Source organism: Parasteatoda tepidariorum, chromosome 6, assembly GCF_982258835.1.
Source record: "Parasteatoda tepidariorum strain Cologne lab strain chromosome 6, Ptep-v5.0, whole genome shotgun sequence".
Lineage (NCBI taxonomy): Eukaryota > Metazoa > Arthropoda > Arachnida > Araneae > Theridiidae > Parasteatoda > Parasteatoda tepidariorum.
Window position 1 is genome coordinate 16,759,317 of NC_141760.1, and position 22,997 is coordinate 16,782,313.

The window sequence follows — 22,997 nt, forward strand, 5'->3', positions numbered from 1 at the left end:
AACTCGACTCTATGTCGGGGTACCTTTTCATAGATGAAGGTTGACATGGTCTGTAACTCCGCCCCCCACAATTCGAATATTTGTTATTCCATTACTTTATTCATAATTTTCTGTGTGTTGTGCAATAAATCGCACACATTTGTCGCGTTGAAAACTTTATATGATATTGAAAATAATTATTAAAAAAAATTCAATTTACTTGATTTATTTTTTATTGCTTGAAGAATTAAGTTAATTAAAAAAAAAGAATTCCAGATTATTCAAAGTTAGAGGGTCAGAAACCCATAAATTCATCCAAACAAAGAAGGTCTGATATCGCATCCAAAAGTATCTTCTGCTGTATTGAATTAGATTTCGAAACGTTTTTTTAAAAAATATTTCTGAACATTTTAACAACCAAGTTCTGAAGTAGTATTAGAGTGCATTAAAATTGGGGGAAGTTACTTTGAAATATGTTAAAAAGGGTGTGCAATTAACGTAATATTTTATGGTATTAGTCCTGTAATTTAATGGCCACAACTTATAGTGGGTTGGTTTTAAAAATATCTATGACTACAAATACAACGAATACAATTCAAAAAGCAATTAAAAATTTTATTAAATTTATAAATGTTACGTATAACAATCAAGTAAATTTGTTCGCATTGAGTTACATATTTCCGTATAAAAATAAAATAAATAATTAGGCCTTTTTCTCCGATTCTCTGCTTTTTTTGTAATTGTTCATGGGAGTTTCGAGGGTCTCTTTGTACTTCGGGATTTCGGCTCTCATCTTGCTCATCCATGCAGTGAGTTTAGGAAATGCAGAGAAATCGTAGTCGAATGTCTGCAAAATAACAGATATGATAGATACAACGTTTATTGAGTCACAAAATTCAAATAAATATTATCCTCATTACACAACAGCAAATGGGTTGAGATCAGTGGTTAGAAAAACTACATTATTTTTGTCTACAACTTCTTTGGAATTGAAGTAATTACTTTAACCCTTTCGAAGGCCGTGGTAAGTATACTTACCACCACTTTTTAAAGTCCAGAGTGAACTTTTTTACCATTTTTTATTCAGGTTTCCATTTGTTAATTAATTCAGCTTCCTTGAAGTGCGTTTGAATAAAATTGGTAACCATTTGTTAGCTTAAGAAAACTTATAAAAGTTATAAAACACATAACTTATTTCGAAGTTTGTAACATTCATAAAATTTATTTGATAAATACCTGAAAATAAAAGTTAACAAGTTACTAATAGGTCGTGGTAAATAAACTTACCACCAAAAAAAAATGGCATTAATTTAGATTAATTTTTTATGAGCTAGGTGAGTTATTTTTTCTTATATCAATTTCAATTCCAAAATTACATTAATTTACCCTTGCTAGAAATAAATGACCCATTAAAGGGTTAAGCAGACGAACTTACATTAAATGTAAGAGAATAGTAAAGAAATATTTATTCATGTTAACATGAGCTAGTTTGTTATTCGAAAAAAAATGTTTTTCTTCGAATTTATTCATTTAACCTTCAACTTTTTATGCCCTTCTCGACAGCGAATATTTAATTTAAGAAATGCGAAATTATCAAACACTTCGTAATTGTTTAATGTTCTTCTATTTCCTCTAAGAAACTAAGTACGTCGAAAAATACGTTCCCATCCTTTGAAATAACATCAATGCTTCACTCGTGCATTTATGTGTGAAAGAATGACCCAAGTGATTAATCATCAATTTTTCGTAATTGCTAGTTTAAATATTAGATGTACGTGATTGCTGTTAACGCTCTGCTGCAGCCATAGGGTCATTTTCATTGCATCCATTGATGGGCCTGTGATGATTTGTACCGTAGAGCTGATTTGTACCGACTGATTTGTACCGTAAAAGTAGTTGCCAGGAATCGCTACAAACAACTTTTTTTCCATCACACTCCTAACTACACTACTTTTTAAAAAAGTAGCACATTACACTGTAAACTACGAACAAAAGTAGCGACTATAGTAGTTTCACTACTTGTAGTGCGCAACTTCTGACCACTGGTTAATCTAATCATCAGACCTTAATGTTCTAGAACTTAATCTTAATGGTTCGAAGGGATGACCTGAAATATGCTAATTAATTAATGCTGACGATATTTTAAGTTCAGAAATCCAACACAAAAACGTACTTTCTCTGAATAACTAGTATTAAATTAAGTAATAAAAAAAATATTTACTACTAGTTATATTTTATGAGAAACTATCTTTAAATAAATGAATTTTATAATTGTGTGCAAAATTTTTTCGATTCGCTTAAAAGTTCCCGAGATATAGTGTTTGTAAAAAGTAATATTAACATTAAGGGTCTAATCCCTAGACTAGGATCTAAACCCTATTTTCAAGATTGCGGTCACCCCCTATACCTTAGGGGTCAGAAATCCGAATCCGTTAAGAAACAGGTACGTTTATTCAGAGAAAGTACGTTTTTGTGACTGATTTCGTAAATTAATATCGTCTGCACTAATTATTTAGCACTTTAGAGTCAACCGCTCGAACCATTAAGATTTTTCGATTCGCTGAATTTCTCAAAATAACTTTTGACTTTCTTCATAACTTAAAAGATTATCAGCGCTAAATACGTAGCACATTAGGTCACCTCCTTGAATCATCAAGATTGAGTCCTAGAGCGTGAAAATCCGATCTTTAGATCAAAAGGTATTCAGGGTGGGCCTTTTCTTTCAGCAGTGTGCCATATTGTTTCGAATTAACTCTTCGCAGGTGGATCAAAGTATAGAATAAATGCCATTTGTATTCAAAGTTATGCATTTGATTGAACATTCAAAAGTATGTCAATTTGGATGAATTTGAAATAAATAAGAACATACATTGTTACAAGAAACACGTATCAAATGCAAATATTTGTATTATTAAAGTATTACAAGCTTCTCAGAATGTAACATTGTTTAGTTCAGGTTTGATTATTCATATTGTTTAGTTGTAGAAGATGCCTCTTTATTTTCTGTAGGATAACTTTGGAAAGAAAACATTAGGAGCTCATCATTTAAATTAAGTATCACTACAATGTATTACAGCACAAATGACGTAATTAACTGAAAGAGTCTATGCAGTACATCGCCTCCAATTGCGACATAATAAGAAGAATGAGAAATAACATGAATACTATAAGATCAATTAATCGAATAGGAACATGAATTAAAAATTGATCTGTAAATACAGCACTACAAAGACTCTTTATGGTTTCATCATCACTTGCTTCTAAAAATATCGCAAACTTAGTTTTTTTGTACTACCATGCAAAGTAATCCATAATGAACGCCTTTTTAATGTCTATGCATTTGACCTATTTACTACTGAAGTATAAAGGAATGCAAAAAATTTTTTTTTTAACAATACATTTCTATTTTACTGCTATAAGTCATAATAAGATTAACACAATATGAATCATACTTGCAGGTGGCAAATAGTTTTAAGTACACATACGATAAGTGCATAGCAGGTTTTAACTAAGTAAAATAACATAAGTATTTCAAATGTTAAGTTGCACCTAAACTAAGAACAAACATGCATATTGTTATAGTACGGTCTGTTTAAATAAAATGATGAATAGATTTATTATTCATTTATTTAGGAAAAAAATTTCGAAGTTTTCGAAGTTCGAAAAATTTGTCTTATATACTAGATCCAGAGATGCCAACTTGCTCCGGACAGCAAATATCTCGTATATATTAAAGTGGTAGTTTATCAATTGTGATTCCTGGTTTAATAAGTTCAATTTAGTGGATTTTTATCCACCACTATTTCTAAATAATTCGTAGGCTTATATAATTCACCACTTTATAGTACCTATGTTATGCTATACCTTGTAAAAAGCAAGCAAAAATAGTCAAATATTTGCAACCGTTTTTTAAACTATTTTGACGTGTCCGGAGCAGTTGGCATCTCCGTAGATCTCATTATAAGATATCTCGTGATTACTACGCTGTCATAAATTTCGCCATACCATACCTAGAGCCCCTTTAACCATACTAAGGTACACATACGTGGACCAACATGTTCTCGACTGCATTATTTTTAAATATTAAGTAAATTTAAAAGCTTCATACGAATCACAAAACTACTACGTAAAAATAAATAATATTTTTTTCAGAATGACTAAATTATATATTGTTTAAAACTACTAACATTTTCGAGCACGTGGATTCAGCGTGATATTTGAAAAATCACTTCAGTTTATGTGGAATTCTACAAAAAAACTTATATGTTCTGCATCTCTTGGAATCCCCAGAAAGCTTAAGCGTCCGTGAATGTTTCAGAGAGAGTAAAACTATAAATTTTCTTATAGAAGCTAAGAAGCGAAGTTAGCTTCTAACTTCTTATGTGGACCGAAGGTAAGATGAAGATAGTCCTTTTCAAAAATGAAGTCATGAAAGTATGCATATTAGGGGTCCTAAACTATTAATTAAAGGTGCAAAAACAACACTATCGAACAAATTTAGTCCCCCCCCCCAAAAAAAAAATGAAATAAGCAGCGCTCCACAGAATCTGAGGTACGCGGAATAGCGGTAATGTTTTACAACCAATCCGAACTGGCCAGTTAACCTTAACCACTTAACCTTAAAACAAAACATCATGGTAGGGAATACTGGTCAAATGTATACAGGGAAATGACACTTTACCTTAAAGAAACCATCAGTGTAGTGTATACCGAGCAAATGTATGTGGCACTTAACCTTAAAAAGCATCATAGTAGGGTACTCGATTCAGAGATAGCCCTTATGAAAAAATCGAGGTATAAATGAGGTATAAACGAGGTATATTTAAAAGGTATAAAGGAGGTTGTTATTTAAATACGTCGTTAAGGTTGAAAAGGGTGCAAATGAATACCTCAAAATAAACCTCAAATATACCTTAAATATACCTCCAGAGGTTTCAACCTGAGGTGTTTAATTTTACATCTGTGGTAAGGTAGATATTTACTACTTTAAAGTGTTTTATTTTCAACCTTAGGTTATTACTTATCAGCCTGAAGTATATTTTTTTACACTTGTGAAAGTATTTTTTCAACAACCTAAGGTGTGCCATTTTACACTTCAGATTATTATAAATCAACCTCAGGTGTATTTTGTTCTACCTCAGGAAATTATTTTTCAACCTCAGGTATATAATTTTATGCTTGTAGAGGTATATATTTATCAACCTGTGGTGTGTCGTTTTACACTTCTGGTTGTTATAAATCAACCTCAGGTGTATTTTGTTCTACCTCAGGAAATTACTTTTCAACCTCAGGTATATAATTTTATGCTTGCAGAGGTATATATTTATCAACCTGTGGTGCGTCGTTTTACACTTCTGGTTGTTATAAATCAACCTCGGGTGCATTTTGTTCTACCTCAGGAAATCATTTTTCGACCTCAGGTATATAATTTTATGCTTGAAGAGGTATATATTTATCAACCAATGGTGTGTCGTTTTACACTTCTGGTTGTTATAAATCAACCTTGGGTGAATTTTGTTCTACCTCAAGTAATTATTTTTCAACCTCAGGTATATAATTTTATGTTTGTAGAAGTATATATTTATCAACCTGTGAGGCGTCGTTTTACACTTCCGGTTGTTATAAATCAACCTGAAGTGTATTTTCAACACTTGGAAAAGTTATTTTTTTTATTAACGTCATGTGTTCCATGTTCTACCTGAAGTTATTATTTCGCAACCTGAAGTATATAATTTTGTATTTTTAGAAAAATTAATTTATCAACCAAAGATGCGACATTTTACACTTCAGGCCTATGTAGCTCAACCTAAAGCTGTTTTTAGTACTTACGAATGTGAGGTGTTCACCTAGTTGATTAATTTTTAACCTCACTATATAAAAAATATAATATATATATATAAAGATATTATCTATATTATATGAAGAATAATGTATGTCATTACATTTTTTCACTAGCAGAGATCTTCATTTATCAATCTGAAGTTTTTAATATTAAAACTTCGGCAGTAATTGCCTTTTTGTTAAGTTATAAAAGAAGGTTTTAAATGTATAATTCTTCTGTATTTTAATAGATTGAATTAAATCATCTTAAAATAACACTTATCCAAATTCTACAATTAGTAAAAACTATTTATGGGAACTCATATTTTTAGAAAATAGTTGTGTAATGTGCTTGAATTTCTTAAGTTATAAACCACTACAAATTTAAATAATTAGTCAGCTGAAATTCAAATACTTTTATTTAAAACTAAAATTTAATTTTTTTACAAATCAACAAAATTATTTTAAATACTGTTTCCGTCTACCTGTTGAAACTTGTAATTATTGGAACCTAAAAGAAAAAGAAAATGAATTAGTAAGTAAGTCATATTTACAATAATAGTAGCAAGTTTTAAACTATTAAAATATTAAAAATTATTTTTTTATGATTTAAATTAACTGGATGAAGTTAATTTTCTTTTTCAGATAAATAGTAGTACTCTTCTGCCATTTCTATTCAATCCTCATAGCTAAAAAGCATGACAGGTACCACAGCCACAAAATAAATTACACTGAAGTCAGTACTACCATTAACAACATTTACAGAAATTCAAAGATATAATTCCAATCTTAAGATGCAATTTTAACACTTTGTATTTTTCTATACATTTGGCATCATTATGGTACTTGTAAGTTTGATAATTATATTTTCTTTCTTTTTTTTCTTACGAATCCTTTAACTCAATAAACCAAGTCTATATATTTTTAAACTTTTTGTCAGACTTTATGAAACTAATAGCTTTTTTATAAATTTTAGACGCTGATTCTGAAAAGGACTTCCGTTATTGTCAATCACATATGAGTTTCTTAAAAAATAGTTATTTTAATATTTTTTTAATAAATGTAATCAGGAATCAACAATCGCCTAATAAATTAAATTTTAAAGTTATGTACCAATTTTTATTCTTTTTTTACACTCAATCGAATAGAACAAATTACAAGTTGATAAGGAGCATTTATTTTAAAGTTGTGAGTAATTTTATGTGATGAAAATGTCTAAAAGAGAATGATTTGAAATAATACTTTTAAAATAAGTTGAGTACAATATCTCCTATATAATTTATAATACCAAGCAGAATAAAACTAATAGCTAGTTGTTACAAACATTTGTTTAAATATAAAAACAAATCCGATAAGATGAAATTAAAAAAATTACATATTACTTTTAACAATAAATGTCTTTATTTGCAATTGATTTTATTCAGTTCAGCATTAAAATTGCATAAGAAACTATACTGGCTTATTTCTGAAACATTTAAGATTTTCGAAAGTCGCTAATTTTTGAAGTAGTGAACTATAAACAGCTTCATAAAAATGCTCATAACCTTGAAACAAATTGTCATATGAACTTGAAATCGGGTTAAATTTAATTCTATTCAATATTTTAATAAGTAATAACAATCTGCTTAGTAAATAATTAACGTGGGTAAATTGAGAAAAAATAACACGTAGTGAAAATAGCAGTGCGATCAAACATAAAAAAGTGAGCTAGTACAGTTACTAGTTTTCAATTATCAAATATCTAACAAACTATTGTTATCAACAATTGAATAAATGCTGCAGTTTATTAGGAGAGATTACTTTTTCTTTATGGTATGAATTCAGAACTATTTCCTAGGGGAAGGCCAAGCAGTAACTTGCTAGTCACTTCTTCATTGCTGCTGCACCTGTGCTATTTACAGCCTAGGTCATCTCAACAATATCAGGGAACAGTCGATAAGCTCTGTATGTATATATATATATATATATATATATATATATATATATATATATATATATATATATATATATATATATATATATATATATATATATATATATATATATATATATATGTGTAAGAAAAAGAAATTGCACGTTAATCAGATTTAAAAAAAAATCAAATTTAAAATGCAGTGTTATTATATATTTTGACTCATAAACAACAATATGAACTTTGCAACAGATATCCGAGCAAACGATAAGCATACAGCTATAGTAGAATTTCAAAGCAAAATTGCTATTTTAAAGATATTTCAATTTTCAATGATTTATTTATAAGAGAAATTATGAACATTTTTCTCAACTAATCAGCTTGCATACTGCAACGTTGAAACATATACATTTAAGCAAAATAAAAGAATAGTTATATTTGAATAAATTACAAACAATAAAATATACTGCGCATAACCAGCTGTAACGATTCACCAGTAACGTTATCCTAAACAGCGACGAGAAATATTTCGATTTTTCTCTCTTATTGCTAAGCCTACACTAATAGCTTCTAAGAATATCCTCCAACTTATTCTATTTAAGATCAGGAGGCATCTTTAAAACAAAAATAATAAAATTTAAGTTTGAAAATTGAAGCATATTTGATTAAAAGTGATAAAACCAAATTAATAAATGTCAAGCACACTTACCGAATTTCGAATAGACTTTCGATTGTCAACACACACGCCATTTGCCGGCTCGCACGGAACTCTGGGAATTGAGTTAGTTAATATGAAGTGTACTTTAAACAACCTTAAAACAAGCTTAGGTATAAATAAAATGACTTCATACACCTCAAGAAATACCTTACTTTCGTTAGTTGAAATAAGATTGATTTTTTCATACCTCATAAATACCTCTTTTGTTACAAGTGTAAGAAAAGCAACCTCGTATACCTTAAAAATCACCTTATCAGTCTGGTTGGTATGAAGTGATTTTAAAACTACCTGAAAATAAGCTTAGGTATAAATAAAATGACTTCATATACCTCAATAAATACCTCACTTTCTTTAGTTGAAACAAGGTAAAAATTTTTATACCTCAAAAATACCTCTGTTGTTACAAGTGCAAGAAAATCAACTTGGTATACCTCAAAAATCATCTTATCAGTCTGGTTGATTTGAAGTGAATTTTAAACAGCCTCAAAACAAGCTGAAGTGTATATAAAACAACCTCGTACACCTTAATTACAACCTTTACAAGGTATAATTTTTATTGCTATTTTCCGTGCAATCTTAAATATACTTCAAATATACCTCAAATCAACCTTAATACCTCAAATCAACCTTAAATATACCTTAAATTTTCGTAAGGGAGATCTCTCTATTGCCTCATAAGACGTGATTCAATAGTGGCCGCCATAATAATCGAAACTAAAAAATAAATAGGAAAAAAGTCGAGTGAATTAAGCTCACTCTGTGTGTAGTCGAAACTTGCCTCAGCATAATAGTAAAATGGATTTTATTAAACAAACTGATCGGCGTAATATGCACTCTATGCAAAGAAATGACCGATGTTGCCAATGGTATGAAACTTAATATCAAAGATTATGATTTTGTTAGCTAGCTGAAAAAAATGAGTCCCAGAAAAGAATTTAAATTTTGTGCTATTACGAAGTTTTCACTCTGTGCATTTTATGATATCTGCTTTTTCTATAAAAATGTTTTCATAAATAGGGCATACTATTTATAAAATAATTACGAAACAAAAAAAAAATACACTGACAGGTGAAAATACTTACAGAAGGAAAATTGAGACTTGCGACAAAAAGAAAATCAAAATACACTGACAGGTGAAAATACTTACATAAGGAAAATTTAGACTTGCGGCAATAGAAAAATCTGCAATAGTTAGGTGATTGCCAGCAACATATGAAGTCTTGCCGAGGAATCCTTCCAGAAATCCCAATGCCTTATCGATGGCTTGTTTCTTTTCAGAGTCATATTCTGGCTGTCCAAAGAAAAGTACCGGATACTGAAATAAGAAAAGGAAATCAGAGTTTTTTTTTCATTGTTGTAAATAGTCATAAAATTTGTTAATCTGTTTGTTTTTGATATTTTTTTTAATGTTAAGCGCCTCACAGTGTCATAAAGACGCAGTTTTAAGCAGAACCCCGAAGTTAGGCATCTCTGACAGGGGTCAGTGACCGGTTGGGTAACCAATTTGTTCAGCCTGTGAAGGGGCAAAGGATACGCTGAGTCAGTCTTCGTTAAACTGTTCTATGTTGTTGTTGTTTCCAATCCCAGCTGGGATAGCGGAGCTATACCAGATCCATGAGGCCGTGAGTCTTCAAAAAATCGAGGAAAAGGAGAGGTCTGTCAAGAACCTCTTCCATGGTGAAATCCAGGCAATCAAGTAGATGGCGAGGACTAGCCTTGCTGGAGTTGTACTTTTTACAAGTTGGAAAACGTTTAATTTGTCCACTGAAAGTGAGACTCTTAGTATGCCCACTGACAAATCTACAGGTAGTGGTTAGGTCGGCACGTGTACTCTGAAGGTCAAGGGCTCCTCCAGAACGCTTGCGGAGATACCAATTGTGATCCGGTGGAACAAGCCAAGCTTTATTAATTTTAGATTTGCAGATAGAAAATAATTCAGAGTAAGTGAGGGCCGTGTTTGGATCGGATGGGAGGGAAGTACCTTCTTTTGTCAACTGGTCAGCACGTTCGTTGCCAAAAAGACCCACTTGTGAGGGTATCCACTGAATATGGATGTCATGGGAGGCTGAGAGGGCATTTAGTAAACGAAGTACAGACACCAGCCCGATCCGTTACTCTCTCCCAATTGCTCAGGTGCTGAATATAGCTGCGACTGAAACTGTTCTATAGTAAAGTGCTCTACTTCGCCCACAGGTCTTCGGGCTACTAAGCGGCTATTACTACTAGCGGTTAATATCAACTCCATATTCTATCCTCAACAAAATAGCCTTAACTGGATGTCAAATTTTGCTGTAAAATAAGTTTTGATCCGTAAATGACTAGAATTTTTTTATTGCATTTATTAAATCTTCAGAAGAGAAGTACGAAAAAGTTCCCACTAATATTAGTGAATGAGGAAAAGTCATGCATTTTTTTTCCACAACTAAGGAAAATGACAACGCATTTTGCCCTTATGTATGCAGCGCCCCTCTAAGGTAGTAAGCTTAACTACTAGTTGAACGATGAACTAAACTCTCCATCTAATATATAGTTATTTCATAAACTTTTAATTTTTAATTGAATCTGAAATCTTTTTTGAATCCTTTATTTTAGTTTAATTTATGAACGTTTAATTTTTTTCTATATAAATATCGATCGGGTATATTAATGAAGATAAAGTGGTTTGAGATTTAATTTAACTATTTCAATATATATCTTTTTCTTATATTTATTTTCTGTGTTAAATATAATGAACATTTATATGATGGACGTGTACCATTAATCCGTTCAAATTAATAGACGAATAAATACGGTTAGTGTTAATACTTATATTACTGCTTTTCGATAAAGTATCATTATAAATATTTATATTATCTGCTTTTATTAGCATCATTTATAATATAAATAAATTAAAAAAGAACTAGACAGAAGTAAATAAAAATATTACAGAGAAACCATATTATGGAGTGTTTACTTTTCAAAACCTACGTCATCAACTAAACTTTTATAATTAACTTTTCTTATTAAATGAGAGATTTTACTGCAACTAGAGTAGGAAGAAACTTTGGAAACTCCGATGCTGTGACGTCATCGCGTATGCAATAGTTTAGCATTTAGAGAAAGAGTTCAAAAACTTGCCTATTAAAAAAGCTTTCGGTCCGAATAAGTGTTTTTTATTTATACATTTTATAAAATTATTTCTTATTATACGAGATATTTTAAAGTAACAAATTTCCTTGCAATTTTTTGAGCTTTTTCAAAAAAATATAGGTGTAAAAAATAGAAGTTTAAGATAGCCAAAGTTTGCGCTTATATAGAAACATAATAAAATTTTGAAATTATAATTTAAAATATGTGGATAAGATTTTTATTTTATCTGACTTTAATTGTGGGATACTAAAATATCTACTCTAACAGACAGCGTGTTTGTAATACATTTACGCAAATGCCTTATGTTTAAGTCATTTAGTAACATATCAAAATACATACCAAATATTCACCTATGGCTTTGTATAGGGTGCCGATATCAAAGTACAACAGCCTATCTACGATGGCCCTCTCTTTGGGATCTTTAGGATAGAGAGAGTTGCCTGGTGCATGCTGATCCACCAAATAACCCAGGATGGCACGGCTGTAAAAATAATTATTTTTCTTAAACATTTGAAACATATATGTAAGTTATACATATATGTAAGTTAACTCAGTGCAACTTGCGACCTACTTAGTACATTAAATACTAGAGCCGATAATAATTCCATAAATTAATTCAGTGCAATTTACTTGGTACATTAATGATTAGTATGTCTATCAGCCGGCGCCTTCGGTAGTCAGCTGGTTCTGCTCCACTGATTCGCTCTCTCTCTCTCTCTCTCTTCGACAGCATTGCTCTGGATACTTGGTTTTTTTATTACACGAATCTCCGTTTTGCAACTACTATTAATTTATCTTATACAGTAGATTAATCAGTAGAGCTTTTTCCACGCATTGGTACTCCCCTACGGACCCACTGCGTCGCTGCTCTTAATTAAACATGACAGCGTGGTTCTGGATGCTCGATTCTCCCTAACAGACTCACCGCTCTCCGAATTCTTATTGATTGTTGTTGTTGTCTTATGCCATTTGTCAATACTGACAAGCCCATTTTAAAGGCAGAGAAGTGCTCTTCCTGTTTTCGAGTGGAGCTTCGGCTTCTGCCACACACATACGTCACAGCCCGTTTTACACATTCACACACCATCCATCCGCAGATCGTAATTGTGACTTGAACAAGAGCACGATCAATCTCCGATCCATTACCCCTAGAGTTATCGATTCGTAATGGGAACTTGGAGAATTTTATGATCCCGACAGATTTAGCAATCAGCAGTTGCCATTTTTTGCATGAGGAGTCTTTGACCGGTGGGGATCGAATTAACGACCTTCTTATTGATTATTGATTAACGCCTTAATGGATCATGAAACTTGATTTTATTAAGCATAAACAAAAATGACTGAAGTCACAAGGAATAAAGAAATTCATGCTGAAATAATGTAGTTTAAAATTTACAATGCTATTTAGGTAGATATTTTTGTAATTTAAAGATGCTATTCTTACTTTTATTTTAAAAAAAACGTCTTGGATAAGGACTTTGAGATCTAGACTGACGAATCCATATCTGCCTTAGTGTTAAGTCTCATACCAGCAATGTTCGGAATACACAGATATGGAAACCCATTGAAACTTGTGAAAAAGTTTTCAGAATAGTAACAAAAACATTTTTTTGTCAACTTGCATCATAATTCATGATCACACAGTAGTAGACAGAATACATGGGCGACAGGTCGCATATTTGACTACAGCAATTCCTTTTTAAAATTAGAATTAAACTTAACGTAACGTAACCATTAACGAAACAAAATGTAACGTAATTTATGTTGAATTTAAATAAATACATCTAATTATTTCAAATATTGAAAGAATAATTTAATATTGAAGTAATGCGCACTCTTAAATGGGAGTAAAATGCAGAAGGTATTTGTGAACAAACATGAGTGAACAAAAATACATCAGAAACATTAGGGATATCTTATAAAGGGCACTTTCTCGCTGGAAAGTAAAGACCGCTTTCTATTGCACAAATATAAATGTAGAATGAATATGGCCAGATGCCCTGGCCTCTGTAATTGGCCATCATTTTTCAAAGTTCTCTGGGACACAATTCAAATCAAAATAAGAAGCCTCAATTTAATAACAGAAAAGTGCTCATCGATGTAGATAGAAATTGTACGTAAAAGATTCTAGAAAATAGAGCTCCATAAAAAAAATGAATTGTTATTAGTGCTGTCACGAATTGATATGATAACAATGAAAACGGTGCCCTTGAAAAAAGTGATTAAACATAACGGTCTCTGGCAAGAGCTTTTTTCAAATATAAAATATACAATTCATAGTTAAAATTTAATTTATATTTACTTTTGTTAAATCGTAAATCATATTCTTGACTCATTAATAATTTTTAATTTGCAATATTTTATACATTGCAAAGAAAATTGGAAAAAGGCTGTAAGTGACATATTTGAAGCAATTGAAGTTTGTCAGATAAAACCTCATTTTTGTCTTATTTTAGAACACAACTTCAATTTACTTAGCTAAGTCTTTAAATTTCACAAATCTCAATGAAGGAAGACAGTGGGTGACAATCTTTGTATGTTTTTGGAGTAAAAGAAAGTTCTAGTGCATTTTGCATCAAAAAGTGAACAATTATTGATAGAACTCTTATTTTTGCAGCATATTTAAACTTCGAATGTGTGAACTGTGAAATATAATTCAACAGTTTTAATTAGTTTTAAGGAATAATAATAGGTTCTGTCAATCGGAGTCCTGGTGGCTCAAGGTATAGAGCTTTCTCCTCCCAATGAGATGGCCCGGGTTCGAATACCAGCGATGGCAGGTCGATAAGAATTCTCACACTGATTGCAGTGCTGGCGTAAAATATCCTTTGTGTTAGGCAGATCATGGGTTAGAGTCCCCTTATCGTCAGGCTAACCGTGGAAGGTTTTCGTGATTTCTCTCCACATGTTGCGCAAATGCGGGTTGGTTCTATAAAAGGATCCTTCACGGAGGCAAATTTCTATAATTACTTAAACCAGGAGTTCCCTTGTCTTCAAGATTGTGTCCAAAATTTCAAGGCCACGGAGTTGAACATTGATAGTCTTAAACTCCAAAATCAGATCAGCTGTTTATCAACAGTTATAAAACGAAATCAAACCGAAAGTTTGTGTTCAAGGAATAAAAGATATGCATAATGCGTATTTAAAATTGTCAACGCATGAACTGTTATGCGGAAAAACTCAAATTCATTTAAAGATCATTCATATCCTCAGATGTTCCATTATAAATGCCCAAAAAACAGCATCTTCGGACACAAATTTGCAAGGTTTGTTATGTTAGACAGCGACAAAAACCGATATGAAGCATTTGTATATTTTATTTACCTTTCCCAGAGAATGAAGCCATTATCATCCATAGTAGGTACAACATGCTGTGGATTTATCTGCAATTAAAATATTCCAGTTAATTGGGGAGAAAATATAAACTACTAGAAACTTTGTAATACAATTTAAAACATAAATTTGAATTAGGAAATTAGATTGAAAGTTCTAAAATTCCTTTAATATTAAAATTTGACTGTTGTTTCAAAATATTTGCATGAAGTCACTGAAATATGATCGTTATATATGATGCATTAAATTCGGAAACTTTTTTTTACAAGTCCTGTCGGTACACAATACGCGAAATTTTTACATGACCCAAACATCCCAGCTATGTCACTCAATATAATTTTTGAAGTATGTTCGATACATATCTTTAATTGCTAATGCAAGTTTAAGACATAATATTGGATGCTTTCTCTTGTTTAAGACATAACATCTTTAATGTTTTAAACTCGTTGTCGTAGGTGGGAGACCAGTGTCTCTTTAATATTTTTTTTCTGATACTCTAATTATAATCAAAAATATATTTTGGTATTTTCTTATTATAAAAAATAGAATAATAAATACTAAAAAAATATCTTTGATTATCGGAATTACATCTGTATTAAAATATAAAATCCAAAAAAAAAAAACAGTAGTTTGATAAATGTTTTTTTAATTTATATTCAAAAATTTATTAATGATTGATTTTGAAAATTAAAGAAATTTCAATGATGAATAATTGTTTCTCTTAAATCTAAATAAATGCAAACGAGAGCAAATTTGAAAAAAATATTATTTAGAAATGAGCCGTATTTGGAAGATTTTACATTTAGCATAGAAAAAGACACTTGTGTTTTATGCTGTATTTCATAATCATAAATTATTAAGAAGTTAAATATAATATTTTTCCACTTACTTTGACCTAAATTAATGCAAAATAATGGAAAAACTACGAAAAATATGTTTAATAAAAATTCTGTGTCAAAGACTTAATTTATTCTGACTAAGGTAACATAATATGAATTTTTTCACTCCCAGTTTTACTTCCCTATAAGCTTATTTTAGAGGAGTTGTCCGAATCATAATTCTACTTTATACATTTAAATTTTTATCAGTCACAAATTATTTCCAATTATGAAGCTGTTATTAAAATTCGTACTATCTATTCCTTAATCCGTGCCGACCTGGAATTATCCTTTATGATTAATATTTCAGCTGATGTATGTAAAGAGGACTAAGAGGAAAATTTTTTAATTAATATAATATTACATTTCGTATTATTTTATATCCTTGCATATAATGTTTAAAAATTATATTGAAAGCTTGCTAAACCGATTAACTTCAATAAAAACTTAACGTATTTGCATAGAGACTCGATTCTTTCGCATGAATAATAAAGTTTCCTTGCTTATCTATTATAGAATATCCCGAATTCAATTGTTTTTTTTAGAAATCGGAAGCGGTACGTTTTGAGAATACGATTTATGTAACTATCTACTCAGTTTGAGACAATTGCAGTTTTTAAAGCCCCAAAGTTAATGCCCTACCATTGGAAAAAAATAACAATATTTGGCATCGAAAGGTAGATTTAAACACTGATACAACTCGAAAGATTAAAACAAAGCATCGATAAGTAAAAAGATTTGTTTTTTTGAGGGCCCCCCACTGAAGAAACCGACGATTTTTCTAAAAAATATGCTATAAAAAAAGAAAAGAAAAAAAAAAACTCGTTAAGCTTACTTTCTAACTACTCGTTAAACCACTCGCTAAGTCTACTTTTCTTCAAAATTATCAGCAGAATTTACTTTTTACCGAAAATCTTCCTAATTAATGCTTTAAGTTTTCTGCGAAATTCTTAAAAGAATTTTCAAAGACTGAGATGTATGGCTGGATAAGGAAAATACTAGCATACGGAATGAATACTTGCTAAGCAGCTCTATGGTGCTGCCAAGGCCGGATTTACACGTATAAGCTAAATAAGCTATAGCTTGGGGCCCCGAGATGACAAGGGCCCCCAGATCCTACTTCCCCCCTCTTTTTTTACAGTTTTATTCGGAGCTGGGGCCCTCAGAAGCCCAAAATGCATTTTTTTTCTTTTTTACGTACATTGTTGGACATAATAAATATAAATAAATGACTGAATAAAACAAAAAACTTCGTTGTCATTAGTAGGGAACATATCATCTTTCAAGCAATTTGAGTATTAATAAATTATTTATAAATAAACAATTTTTTAGTTTACAAAGTAAAAAAGTTTTTTTTTTTGCCCCATCATTCGATCATCAGACTATTTAATATCTGTTTCTAAGGATCAGAATTCCCTTTTACTTGACTTTAAAATTGTACAAATGATATATTTAATGCTTTCATGGATACGCAGCAGTTTTAAATAGCACTTTAAAACATCTAAAAAAGGACAGAAATTGTCAGTTCAAAAAATAAAATAAAAATTAACTAATACTTTTGAATAAGAATTTAAAAAACTACACACGTTTGTTTTACTGTCTCATTCTACATAGCATTATTTAGAGTAGACAGTTGCGTATGGCTGTGATGATGACGTAATAAAAGAGGTATACAAAAAAAAGCAAATTTCATATCAGATAAAATCCTCAATATTATATTTTTAAATCCTCGAAAATGTAGTAAAAGAGGTATACAAATTAACTGTCGCAAACAAATTAATATTAAGTAGGAACGAAACAAAAATGATATCGAAATACGCTGAATCACTAATGAGACCGGGATGAAAGACATCGAAACCTATTTGATTGAATAGTACAACTAAAAGGTGTTTCTAAAATTCTGAAATCTATCAGGCTTTAATTTTTTTTTCTGTCACAAACTTTATCAGTAATTAAAAATAATAAATTCGTTAGATTTCAATATTGGTTCTGTTTTTTCGTTGATTAAATGTTGAACATTAACATATATTTGTCTTTGCCTTTTAAAACATTTAATTCTATAATAAGATAATTATTCTACAATTGTAATTATCTAAAACTGATTGCTAATTGATATAAAGCTTTAGTATGTTCCATTGATATGTTGAATGCTCGTTTTCGCGGGATGCCCGGGACTGCTGCTCTTTCACATCCTAGCCACTATACACCATCAAGAGCAGAGCTGATACTTTAAACCTGCATGACATTTATTCTCTCTGATATCTAATAGACCCTTTAATAAATCCTTAAAAATGTAAGCCAAAAATTTACATAAATAATGACAATTTTTCTTCTTGCACAAAAATTTAACAAATGTACTTAAAATAATTAAAAAGAAAGCAAAAATGAAGAAATAATATTAATATAAACATCAATTAAATAATATCAGCTTATGAAATGTTCTTTTTATTTTTACAAACAGTATTAATATAACGGCCCTCACCTACTCCAGGGACTGCTGGACTGGGTTCAAAATTACTAGGCTACGGAGTTGAATATTAGTAGTCGTAAACTCGAAATTGGGTCGACTGTTCAACGACGGTTATAAAAGAAACTAATAAATTTGGCCGGGATAGCCTGGTTGATAGGGCGTTGGACTCGTGTTCGTGAGAATGGGAGTTAGAATCCAGCCGGCAGAAGAATAATTATGTATAAAATGGTGACTGGTTCATGTTAAATTTGTCGGGGTCACAAAGTCCTCCAAGTTCTCGTAACAAATAAATACCTCTGGGTACTAATCTAGCAGTTCCCCTGTCTTCTGGATAGGGCTCAAAATTACAAGGCTACGGAGTTAAACATTGGTAGCCGTAAACTCAAAATTGAGTTCAGCGGCAGTTATAAAAAAAAATAAAACTAATAATCAAATTGTATTTTCTTCTTTTCTTTCTAACTCTTTGCATATTTTCTACGCACATTCAAAATTTCATGTTTCTAAGTTTTATAGATTTTGTCACGCAAGGAAAAAACAATTGAGAAAAAAATTCGCGAAAAAATCATTAAAAATTGCAAATAAAATATATTCAAAATGCATCTAAAAAAAAACTCTGTTAAATATATAGTGGCCAAGCACGCCAAATTTTTACTCTGTGCTTAAAATGTGTTTCTTTTGTAATTTTTTCCCCTCGTTCAAAAAATATGTGCAATAAAAGAAAGGTTCTACATAATAGTCTCATCACAATATATTAAACAATAAAGTAATATTATCAAATTTTTTAATAATATAATGTCAATACTCAACAATTAAAAATAATGACTGTTTATTTAAGGTGTATAGAAATGGAATTGAACTTATAAGGGCCCCATCATTTTTAGTAGCTTAGGGCCCCACCAAGCTTAAATCCGGCCCTGGGTGCTGCCACCAATGCGTTAATGATAGTTTTGTGCTCTAAAATATTTCAGGGTCATTTATTGAGGAGTGCAGAACAATGGAAACTGCTGTGTTGAAGGAATAAAGGAAGTATTGTGCTGTCTACGCTACGATGGTGTTCTCTCCGTTCGGTCAGCCACGAGATTCACAATTTAGCCTTCTCGGCTGAAATCTGTACTCAGTTGCATTGAACTAAGTGGCTTCATAAGGTGTTCACCACGCAATTATTTAGATAAAAAATTTAAATTTAATATCTTATGATTTCTAATAATCTATAAGATTATTAGAAATTTTCAGATTCAAAATTAAAAGAAATAATCAGAATAAATAAATAGAATGAATTTGCTAATTTTCTGCAAAATTGCAATTCCTTTCAGATTTTATATTCTGCAGTATTTTTAAAAGGCTTATTAGGCTTAGTAAACTAGATGCATTATGGTGGCTTTGGTTGTTTTACAAGCCCCATTTGCTGTTGCGAGAAGAATTAATAAAATTAAATGTAATACAACCCATCGAAATATATTTATAGCATTATATAATTATAAAAAATTTAATTATTTTTTTTCAAATTCAAAAATATCAAAATTCTAGTAGAATCGGAAGTATTGGTAGAATCGAAATTATATCATATACCTATAGTATCGATACTTTTTCAATGTCAATCACAATCTACGGTTTGTAAGCTTATCTTTACGTAGAAATTGAATGAAAGATTCAAATTTTTACTACAACTAAAACTGTTCAAATTCGATAAAAATTGAGGTTTGCCGGCTTAATACAGTTTAACTGAGGTAACAGTTTAACTAATATTACTTCTTTCATTTCTTAATCTTGACCGTAAAGAAATTCAAACGATGCTATAACTTTCAATATCCCCTCCTCATGATTGTGTTTTTTCTTCTTTTTTTAATTTTGAAATTGTCTATTTCAAATACAATAAGAGATAAACATGCAACATTAATATGTTAATTTTAGATTTATTACTTTAACTTAGAAGAATAAATAAATAAATATAAATAAATTTTAGATCTTGACTGAAAAATTATAAATCTACAAATGCAATTAAAATTTTTTTTTTTTAAATAACTGTTATAAATTTATGTTGAAAGCAAATCAAAGTATCATCATTTTTTATAAAATAAAATAATTAAAGATATTTTTATTTCAAAGCATATTTCAGTACATGCTAAAATTATAATAAGCATTAGAATTTTTTTTTCTTGATACTTCATAGAAAAAATGAAATTTCTTCTATACACATTAAATGAAGCAATACCCAAAATATTTTAAAAATTTGTTCCAAACGATCGTGATTTAATTTTTAAATTTTTTTTGTTGTAACACCCGCTTTATATTTTTTCACCTATACTAATACACAACAATTATTCCATCAATTAGTAATATAAATTCTATTTCTGAAGTATTATTAATATTTTTTCGGTTTAATAATACTTTCTTTTCGTAATTACTACGAACATCGTATTTGCAACTTTATATTTACAACTGTAAACAATTATATTTATATACTATAGTAATATATATCTTTACAACTGTACGTTAACTGTATTAATTACTGCATACAACTAAAATTTTGAAAATGGAAAAATTAGTATGATACTCAAGTTTGCAGAAAACTCTTAAAGAATAATCGTGTGTTATTATTGTTAAAAAAACGTACCTTTATAAATTCAGGTTTTAGGTGGTCACCGGTAGACAATTCCACTAATTTTGAATCAAATGCTATTCCCAAGTGGCCAAGAGTCAAACGAACTGCAGCACATGGAGGACTGGCGTCCATTCCATACAAAACAATGCCCATTTTTACTGATTTTAAAGTTTAAAATATCCGAATTATTAACAGAACTTAAAAGACTAGGATATGAACAGAATTTTTAGAACACAAAAGTCGTAAAGTTGAGTGGTTTAAAAGTGTTATCTACAACTGTCAGTTTTATCATTAATTCAGAACGAGAGTTAAACCATTACATGCATCAAAGCTCACTGACTGATTGCATTGAAGTGGGATGTGCCAGAGCTCTCTGAACAATCAGGAAAATGATAATTGGGTCGATGCCAAGAAAATGCCTGTGGCAACAATTTCATTGCGATAAACCTTGAGAAAGTAGTGTTCCTTCTAAATGGGATATCAGGCTTTTAAATAATGAGAAGGTTTACAACTTTTTATAATCCGAAAAAAAAAAATAACGGAAAAAATATTTTTTATTTTTTGTTGTTGTTTAAGTTAATCATATCCATTATCGTAGAGTATTGGTTAAGCTTATTTTATCATCCAGCTCAACAATATTTGTTTTTTTTTTTAATATCGCGGTAACGATATCGTAAAAAATATTTACCCGAGATATTGTGAATACCATCTCGTACGGTAAATATCGGACGCGCTTATATTACGCTTTTTATCGATAACGGCGATCACTGAATACGGTTGTAACGCGAGTATTAACGAAAATGATAAATACTGTGAGTATTTTATAATTTGGCCGGGATAGCCAGGTCGGCTGGCCCCAGGTCCGAGAGTTCGTGAGTTCGAACCCCGCCGGTCGAAGAATCCCCGCGTAGTAAAGTGACTGATGCACGTTAAATCTATCGAGTCGCAAAAGTTCTCCATGTTCCCATAACAAATCCAAACCTCTGGGGGTACTGGATTGCAGATCGATCGTTCTCTGATTCAGGTCAAAATTACGATCTGTGGATGAATGAATGGGTCCGCCCTATAAACGGGCGCAACGTATGGTGTGGCAGAAGTCGAAGTCGAATTCTTGACCATAGATGGCGCCACTGGAAAACAAGAACAATCGCACCCTCTCTGCCTAAACAGACATACGCCAACAACAACATTTTAAAATTTTATTACCGTCGTTGAACAGCTGACCCAATTTTTGGGTTTACGACTGCTAATGATGAATTTCGAAGCTTTGTAATTTTGAACCTAATCCAGAAGACGAGGGAACTCCTGAATCAAGTATTGGAGGGAATTTGCTTTCGTGGCGAACTTTTTGATGGAACTAACCCGCATTTGCGTTACATGGAAAGGAAGACCACGAGAATCTCCCACAGTTAGCCTGATGGCAAAGAGACTCTAACTCAGTGTTTCCTAACGTGGGGCCCACGCCCCACTGGGGGGCAATTTGACTGTTAAGGGGGGCGATTCGAAAATGGACTCGACAAGAGTTTTACCCATTTGCTCCGGGTTATTTAAATACAATGCTAGATTTCGGTGCCAACATTGAAAGAAAAAAAGCAAATTCTTAAATAATTGCGGTCAATGAATATTATAAATTCGTTTGATGAGACCAAAATATCAGCTGGGTTTTTGGCCTCGCCAAGTTAACTAACCTCCCTGCGGCATATGGCAGGCTCCGCGTAGACCCTTGACGCTTTAAAATTTCGCTAAACAATGCAGTCGTTAGCATTTGAATGGCCCGTCGCAACTTCTGTAGTGTTTCACAATATTCAGTGATAGAAATCAATACAATAGTATGTCTTTTATGCCTGCAATGCAACAGTAGTCTTTATTTACTGCTCACACTTCAACCCATAATTGTATTCTTGAGGCTAGTTATGAAATTTCTTTATTCATCGCTAAATTTGGAAGAAATCATACTATACGAGAGAATGAAACAAAACCGTCAATATCAGCATTTCTTAAAACGGTTCTTGAAAAAGATGTAAAAGCTATGCCACTCAATAACAATACTGTTAGCAGAAAAATAGACGAAATGAGTGAAGATATTGAAAAACAACTTGTTGACAAGCTAAAAACAAGAAAATTCTCCGTGGAAATGGATGAATCAACTTTGATAG

At 31.0% G+C, this 22,997-nt stretch overlaps 1 protein-coding gene and 1 long non-coding RNA gene across 2 annotated transcripts; both read right to left on the bottom strand.

Annotated features, from left to right (window-relative positions):
- Positions 1-573: 573 nt before the first annotated feature.
- Positions 574-21,231, bottom strand: LOC107440145 (glutathione S-transferase 1). The gene is made up of 5 exons (XM_087165474.1): positions 20,854-21,231; positions 14,883-14,941; positions 11,898-12,039; positions 9,577-9,744; positions 574-826 (listed from the first exon to the last, which is right to left on the bottom strand). Exons 1-5 carry the CDS (start codon positions 20,992-20,994, stop codon positions 683-685), a joined length of 654 nt encoding a protein of 217 aa, XP_087021600.1. The 5' UTR covers positions 20,995-21,231; the 3' UTR covers positions 574-682.
- LOC147807641 (uncharacterized) lies at positions 6,200-9,570 on the bottom strand. The gene is made up of 2 exons (XR_015434539.1): positions 8,421-9,570; positions 6,200-6,310 (listed from the first exon to the last, which is right to left on the bottom strand). It is a non-coding gene; the product is annotated as an uncharacterized LOC147807641 (long non-coding RNA).
- Positions 21,232-22,997: the final 1,766 nt, after the last annotated feature.